This window comes from Ascaphus truei, chromosome 14, assembly GCF_040206685.1.
Source record: "Ascaphus truei isolate aAscTru1 chromosome 14, aAscTru1.hap1, whole genome shotgun sequence".
NCBI lineage: Eukaryota > Metazoa > Chordata > Amphibia > Anura > Ascaphidae > Ascaphus > Ascaphus truei.
In genome coordinates, this window is record NC_134496.1 from 28,598,246 (window position 1) to 28,607,092 (window position 8,847).

Consider the following 8,847-nt stretch of genomic DNA (forward strand, 5'->3'; position numbering starts at 1 on the left):
TCCTGCCATGTTGCGCCCTGGAATCTTCTCTCCATTATACAGTAGTTAACGCAGGAATTTAGCGGTGCGTTAGGTCATAGCTAAACTTGGCGTTACTCACATCCAGAACTTGAAGTAGGTATTTTACCTGGATAAGTGTAAGGCTAGGTCCCCAGGGGCTGCGACGGCGTGCGCACACAAGATACGGCCCTATGGGGTCGGCCCCAGTAGCTGCCTGCGCGCAACCACATTTTGTAAAGACAAGGATTTTGTCTCTTGTGGCGACGGAGAGCTGGCCACGTCACGGTGGCGGTTCAGCCAATGAGGGTGAGCCTGCTGCGTGACATGGCCGCGCCCTGCTGCGCGTTGCCAAGAGTCCATGAGGTCGTGCTGCTGCCGGGAACGAGCGCTGCCAGGCACCCTTGCTATCGCAGCGTGCTCACTGGGGCCTTAGCCTAAGACCACGGTTGGGTATGATTTAACTATCAGATTGTTATTTTCAGGGTTCGCTTCGATCTCTTTTTAACTTTAATTAAACACCTATTCAGAGTCATGATTGGTGCCGTCGGTCTTATGGTACTCAAAGGGTTAATATATTAAATAAGCATACAAAATTGCCCATCTCCCAATTAAAAACGCATGCTTTGTACTCTAAACACAGGACTTGAATGCACCAGGGAGAAGAACATACTCATAACGTCACTGGGTAAGAGTTTTTGGCAATTTTAATAAAGTACAATAATATATTACAACAAAAAAGTGAAAAAAATGTGTAATGTTAGTATTAGCATCTAGAGGCAGTGTAGGGGTTTAATAACCCATTTCCTTGCTCTTCTGTGGGGTGAGAAGGGGCTCTTGGTATGAGAGAGGTCAAAGTGAGAATTACGGGTGGTATTTGATTTGAAATGGTAAGGATAAAATGATGAGGCAGAGGAGGCGTGAGGAAATTGGTGTGAACATGGGTTAAAAATTTGTAAATTTAGTTCAACTCTCAATTTTGATTATGATTTTTATGGCGGGTCTTGGCTTGTGGAGAAGCACTTTTAGACCATCGTATACTGTACCAGTCACTTGGTAACTTCTTCTCAACCTCTAAAATCTAGACAATATTTAACAAATTAGAGATTTCATGGATACGTTTTGCAAATGATTTGTTATTTCTAGTATGGAGGTTATGTTATACGGAGCAAGTGAAGGGGAGCTGGGCATGAAAAGACAGAGAGGTTGAAAGAAAAAGGAAAAAACAAGTGTGAGTTGTAGAAAGAACAAGAGAAACATAAGGATGGGCATGAATAATGAATATTTAACAGTGGTGAGAAGACTGCAGGAAGAGGGCAGGAGAGAGGCAGACAGGGAGAGACTCAAGAACAAGACAGGAGCCAAAGCAAAGAGGTAAAGGTAAGAAAGCAAACAAGGTCTCTAGGGAGATGTGGATGGTCTTGTCATTCTCTAGACGTGATTTCTGATTTGTTTGTCCAGGCTAACCAATAGGAAGCATCTCAGCAAAGCGCATGATGTCTGACAGCTGACCTATTGGGTGCTGCGTATTAGCAAGAACACCCGGCGTCAGTCACCTGGGGCTCTTGGGGTTTGTCCAGCTTTATGTCAATCACTGGAGTGGAGGTAGAGCGGTTAAGGAAGATGTCACATTGAAGAGTAAGCTCACCCACAGCTGGCTACAGTTACTACAATCCACTGGCTGAGCTAGTTTAGAATTAGGGTGGATAAAATGAAACCATCATATGGATTTATTAACCGCTTGAAGGCTGGAGGGACATACAAGATCAATCACTGTCTGCAACAAAGCTAAAGCACCCTATAATTCCAGAGCACCCTATGCTATTCCAGTTGTCACTATAGGCACATGTACCTCTATGCTGCCCTGCAATGGCACCTCCCTTTTGTCCTATAGACATCAGCTCACCTAGGCTCTGCATGGTAAAGGATACTGCCATCCTTGCTTTTCTCCTCGGCGCACTCCATGCCAGGCAGGGCAGAGGCCACTCGGCGAAAGAGCTGGAGAAAAGAATAGAAGTTGGTTGTCAAGCGTGTAGCACATAAGGGTTAAACATGGGTTCATGGTCTGCAAGACAATATATGGTCATTAGATTGGTATAATGCAAACTCTTATAATATTTGATAATGGTGGAAGCAAGGATTGGGGCATAGGGTCTCATCCATAAATGCCCTGTTATGAACCCTAATCTGAACCAGTGTTACCAGAGACAAAGAGTTGTGTGGCCCATATGGTATATGCAGTAAGTTTTAAGGCTTGATTACATTTGATTTTGTAATAAAAGTGCAATGTGACTCTACATGCACTTTGCAGGATCTCGATGCAAAAACCCCATTGCATTTGTAAGGCAGCACACGTTACATTACTCAGAACCACACATATATACCCTAAGCCGCCTGGCTGACACACATAGCATTGCAAGGTCGCTTCTCACCTGTTTAACATTGTATCCGGTTTTGGCACTGGTTTCAATGAACATGACGCTCAACTCCTTAGCTCGCTGCTCCCCCTCCTCAATGCTGATCTGCCTGCAGAAACATGACCGAGGAGTTCAACATAGGAAACTGGGTAATATCTGCAGTCAAATGCCATGTTTCTACCTGTGGTTTAAACCTCAGACCCTCTTAGATCCTACAGTATCTTCTGCATTTAGGATAGCATTATATCAATTCCAATCCTTTTTTTAATTCCCCTGCTGTATTGGCCTCTAACACCTCTGTTGTGAGACTATGCCACAAATTCGTTCCTCCCACATTTTGTGAAATCCACCAATTGGATTTCAAAAAACTCATTTCACCCAGACACTGAAATGACAGAAAGAGGACGGCAGCTATAGCACTATGAGCTAAACCAGCTGCTGGGTAGCACCACTGTCACAGCATACTTTTGAGCTTTGCTTCTCACTGCTCACACGTGTAACCCTCTCCCCACGGCTTCCTTTAAAAGCAGACCACTTCCACTTCCTGGTTGCCGGTTCAATGTTCCTTGTGCAAAAAAAAGAGCACACCTGGCAGGTATGTTAATAGTTGTATTAACTACAGGTGTGAGCAGTAGAGCTCTAAAGTACTGTATGCTTCTAACCAGCAGCTGGCTGAGCTCACACTACTAGAGCTGCTGCCCAGAATAGCAGAGGTTGTGGTTGCTGATACTGTTGGGCCTGACACCAGTACCCCCTTCCTCACAGTGTCTAAGGCTTGTCAATATAGTTATTATGGAATTCATTTAGGAAGTGAGCATCATTTAAATATACTTTGTATACCCATTAGCATATCTAAGGTGTGCTCCCATTTGAGCACACGTGTCTCTCCATGTGTTATTTGGAGGGAGGTTTGAGGGGATCTATAGTGCTTCGGAATCTACTCAAATATGTCTCTCCCTCTTGAGAGAGGGAGAAAGATACAGGGGGAAAGGTGGTACTGTATAATAATTGTACGTATCCGTTCCCGAGTTCCTTACTAAGTGGGACTGGAACATCAGAGCTGCAGCATCAGAATAATTATATCTCTGTAATTATAGATACAGGACGTAAAACACGTGTGGGGTTTCTTTTCATGCTGCAAAGGTTGTTTATTATGATTGGCACTAGCAAGCCCGCTATGAAGATTATCAGTGGCTGATAATTGCTGTCCTGTGAGAGCGAAATGGAAGATGCAGAGGAACATAAGATCTATTGATCTATTTTTACTGATTACCACATGGAGGCAAAGGCCAAAGTGTCAGCGTAGATTTGAGAGGAAGCGGATGCGATAACAATAAGTATCCTCCTATATACTGTACATTACGTGAAGGTCTATCATTACTTATAAAACAATGGTATATATATGATACTGTTTGAATATATATACAGTCCTACAACCGATTTTGAGACCGTGATTGATAAGAACTGCAACTCACACAAATGATGCGACAGTAACATACTGGCACTTATGGATGTAAATAAATGGTTATACGTATCTCGGTGAAACAATGAGATCTATTCTTACCTGCAGTACAAAGAAATTAAGAAAATCCAAGTTAGGCAAGTTACTATTGTGCCTGATTTCTCTTATAAGGAATATCCTCTACAGGACTTTAAAGTTCTTTTAGCTGTGTGGGACTTTTCTCAAGGTGTACTTTGTACAAGATTAACTGAAATGTGTACATGTGGATGGTATTTCAAGACTTTGACACTCGCATCTACTTGATCTGTATTACTATATTGTGATCCATTTATTAATGTTCTGTATTGTATATTGTATACTATTTAGTGGATGCACGAGTATATAGATATTTGGCTTTACCTACATTTTTGTCAGCGGTTTGAGTGATACATATATGGTTAGGTCATTTTTCAATTAGACTTATCTGTATTTTATTCCTATTCATACAGTACTGAGGTTAGCCAGGTGTTTTATCTGGAGATGACCATCTTAATATACCCTTTTAGGGGCATTTTTATATACATTTTGTAATGTGTGTATTTATGTAATAAATGTATTTTTTGATGTTCCCACTGCTGTCGTGTTTGAGTTCTCCGTGCTGATCCTCCACGGTAATTTAAGTGCAGTCCTTTTGTAGGTGACCCTATTCTTTGAGAGTGGTTCCCATTTTCCTTCTTTTATAAATAGAGACTTGTTCTAACCAGCCATGGAGTGTCGTGTGAGATGGGAGCAGGTGTCTTACAGCCCCCACTGATGGCCTAGAACAGCAGGGGGAGCCGGCACAAGCACAGATCGATGCCTAATTTGCTTTCCATTAGAGGGAACCCCCATCGTAGGAGTCTACAGAAAAATTGCCATCATCGTTCATTCCTCATTACAGAATGAACATCCAAGGTCGGCATCTTTTCATCTCCCAGATGGCTTCCCTTAGCTGCATCTGAAGCAAGGAGACATTTAAACATGCTTCCCTTTGGATCAACGCCATCAAGTACTTTGCTCCTGTTCACCCTGTGTGCATCCGTGAGCAGTTTGGGGAGTCTTTATAGTGATGGTTCATGTATGATAATTGTGTCACTTTCTGCAGCCATCTTTATCTTTGCAGTGTCAAAAATATCAGGCAGGGGTTGGCTTCCATGAACCTCCCCTTCTCATGATCTTCATCAAGTGATTGATCATTTCCTATGGTTGAAGCCAATTTTAAAGTAATAATTAAAGGAGCAGTTCTTCCTACTCTTTTTTTTTTGCCCACATTTTGTTTGCAGGGTGGGAAGCGGGGATCCCCCTGAGCCAATCGTCACTATTTTTAGTTACGGGAACCCCATTGGTTTCTGTGGTACTTAATGGCGAAGTTACCGGCGTTAAATCTGCCTCAGGGAAAACCAAAATAGCTGGCAAATCTGAGGCCAATAGGAAGCTGCCACATCATCGGTGGTGGCTTTCTATTGGATGCCCATTTTAAAGCCTCTTTAAAAATCAGGAAGTAATACCGGTAACTTCGCCAGTAATTATCTCGAGAACCCAGAGTGGGAAATAGTGAGGTTCAACGCTGGAGGACCCCCCCAGTTCCAATCCGGTAAAGAAAAAGAAAAAAGATGGAGGTCAGTTAGGGTGGATTATTCCTTTAGGTCCAGAAAAAAATTATACTTGTCCTGCACTCCTGTTGGGGTTTGATTTGCAGTAGAAGGGTTTTCAAAAGTATTTATCGCAGTGCTGCGTATCTGTTTGGCGTGATCTCCCACGAACCGTCACTGCATGAGTTATTTGTCCAAGAATAGATAAACGCACGCATCATGGTGAGAGAGGATCTATAAAGCCATTTATTGTGTATACAAAGATCTACGGGGCACAACGTTTCGGGGGGGGGGGGGGGAGGAGGGTGTCTTGCCTTCCTCGGGTGCAATAAAACTAACAGTGTATGCAAACATTTTTATATAAACAACCACCAATCACAATTGCATTTGATTTCACGCCATATGTAAATTAGATGGTCATTGATACATCCCTTTTAGTGAAGTGATCAGTATAAATGTCAAGAAGTAGTATAATTTTATATATAATTGTGAAATCGACTTATTTATATACTTTAAAAAAAAATCCTAAATATAAAGTAAGCGAGTCATACATGCAAAAGGTAATTTTTTAAATAAAGTGTTATCCTAGTTTATTCTAGCTAATATTTCAGGTAAGTTTTTCTAAAGCTTACATTTTATAAATTCCCTTAGGGGTTATATATCATATACAAATTAAACCCGGCTACTCTGTAGGAATTTATCAGGACTATGGTTCTTTTATATAGTTTGATTTCTAGTTAAGATTATACTATATTAGTTTGAGACATAGTACATTTTTTCTAATCGTATCTTATTCACAATGTTGAAAGTTTGTCACAGTTCAAATAAATACATTTTCAATGTAGTTGATATTAGAAGGGTGAGATGTACAGTATGTTTATCACAGACTAGGCTTTCAATTTTTTACTTAAGATATAATAATTACCATTGAAATAATTATACATAAATGTAGTTATATAGTGGGGGATCCAGAAGCGTACCATACCCTCGACAGGGACCCTACTCCTATGTTCATTAGGGAGTTCCAGGACCTCTTGGACGAAGGTGAGATTCTACATGTTCTCTCACCCAGTGAGCGGGACTTCCTCACCACTCCAGATCCTATCACTCCCATCTTTCATCACCTGCCCAAAGTACACAAAACACTCACTGCACCCCCAGGTAGACCCATTATTTCATCTATTGGTTCCCTGGGTGAACACTTATCACAATATATAGATCACCTTTTACAGCCACTGGTCGTTTCTTTACCCTCACACATTATTGACACCAAGCACGTCTTATCTCTTTTAGCACCTATCACTTGGCACCCTAGCTACATCTGGGTCACCCTGGATGTGGCTTCCCTATATAACATTATCAATCACGAGCACGGCCTCACAGCCACTGAGCACTTTTTACAACATCACTCCACTCTCTCGCCAGCACACGTAGTTTTTATTCTTGATAGTATTAGATTTTCACTCACGCACAATTATTTTTTCTTTGACCAGCAGTATTATCTCCAAACACGTGGGACAGCTATGGGGACATCCTTTGCCCCCTCCTACGCCAACCTGTTCATGGGTTGGTGGGAGATGTCCCACGTGTTTGGAGATTCCAATCCTTTCAGGCGTCATGTGGTGTTCTACAAACGCTACATTGACGACCTGATTTTGATCTGGAGTGGTGGGGAGGAGGACCTATTGAGGTTTTTTGAATACCTGGCAGACAATACTCTTAACTTGAAATTTACTCACACATATAACAAAAACCAAATTTATTTTCTAGATTTAAATCTATATGTGGATATGGAGTATAAAATTCAATCAGATATTTATAGAAAGGAGAATGCCAGGAATTCATTGCTTCATTACAAGAGTTGTCACGCACGCCCTCTGGTTAGAGGCATTCCAAAGGGGCAGTTCCTGCGACTGCCCCGGAACTGCTCCACATTGGAGGCCTTTATCCACAGGGCGAACGAGATGAGAGAGAGGTTCCTGTCGAGGGGGTACGATGGTGCAGATCTTGACCAGGCATACCAGCATGCATTGAGCATAGATAGGAATACCCTTACTAATATGTCAGCCAGGAGTACACAGATAGACACCAAGGCCGAGAACACAGAAGCGCCATTCTTTATTACAAATTATAGCGATCAAGCGAACTCAATTAAAACTATCATACGCAAACATTGGGCCACACTATCATTAGATCCTTTTTTTAAAAGAAATGGCATGTGTGGGACCCAAAATAGTGTTTCGTAGAGCAGCAACGCTAGGGAATATCTTGTCACCCAGTTTGTTGAAAACAACCAATACCAACCAAAATAAATTGTCTTTTTTTCCAAAATTGATTGGATCATTTAAATGCGGGCATTGTAAGATTTGTCCCAAAATGAAGAAAGTTACACATTTCACTGACAAAGAGGAAACACGTAAATATCAGATAAAGGGCCTCATGCAGAGAGCATAGAATTTTAAAATTGGCGAATTTCATAAAAAGTAGCTTTTTTGGAGAGTTTTATTCTCCATATGCAGAAAAGTGCGAATTCTGCTATGTTTAACATGGATGCGTGTGGCGAGTTTAAATTGGCGAGATGCGCGCTTCAGAAACGTGTAAAAACAAATTCGCGCCTTTTTTTTCCCCTTTACTATAGGCGGCGAGCGCCATCTTGCCATCTTTTCCTGGCGCGGCAAAAATGCGAGAATCGCGCCATTTTCTTGGCGCGAACAGCCGCTACATGCCGTTCGCACCTCTCTGCATTCGGAGAGTTTTAAAAATGGCGAGATGGAGGTTCTCGCCAGCCGCGAGGCGAGTTTTAGCAATAGAAAAAACAAAATGGCGCGTTTTTCGTAACTCGCCATTTTCTGCCGGTTTCTGCGCGAAATTGTACAAAAAATGGCGAATTTCGAAATAACGATGCTCTCTGCATGAGGCCCAAAAACCTTTATGTCATGTCAGACTAACTATGTCGTATACCTGCTACAATGCGGATGTAAGAAACAGTATGTGGGGCTTACTAGTAGAGCCTTAAAAATCCGCATTCTAGAACACTTAAGGCTCATAAAAAATCTAGACATGACACATCCGGTCCCAATCCACTTTAACAATTGTCCACTGGGTTCTGTGGACAATTTCAGTTGTTGCGCCATAGAACACATAGTCCTCCCCCCTCAGGGTGGTGATAGAACCAAGCTCCTACATCAAAGGGAGGCGCATTGGATCCACACACTTAACACGTTACAACCCAATGGACTTAATGTGGATTGGGATCTACGGTGTTTTCTCTAAGATATATATCTAGGAGTGTCACATGTGGAATGCTTATATGTATACATTATAGTCCTCTTTGGAACAGAACGTCTAGTGTGTATTTTGA

General features: G+C 41.9%; 1 protein-coding gene across 1 annotated transcript in view; it reads right to left on the reverse strand.

The window, feature by feature from the left end:
* Positions 1 to 686: 686 nt before the first annotated feature.
* Positions 687 to 8,847, reverse strand: part of RAB6B (RAB6B, member RAS oncogene family) — a 32,313-nt gene continuing 24,152 nt past the window's right edge. The window contains 3 exon segments of the mRNA XM_075570266.1: positions 687 to 1,591; positions 1,929 to 1,995; positions 2,430 to 2,523. Coding sequence (XP_075426381.1) covers positions 1,527 to 1,591; positions 1,929 to 1,995; positions 2,430 to 2,523 — 226 coding nt within the window. The 3' untranslated portion in view covers positions 687 to 1,526.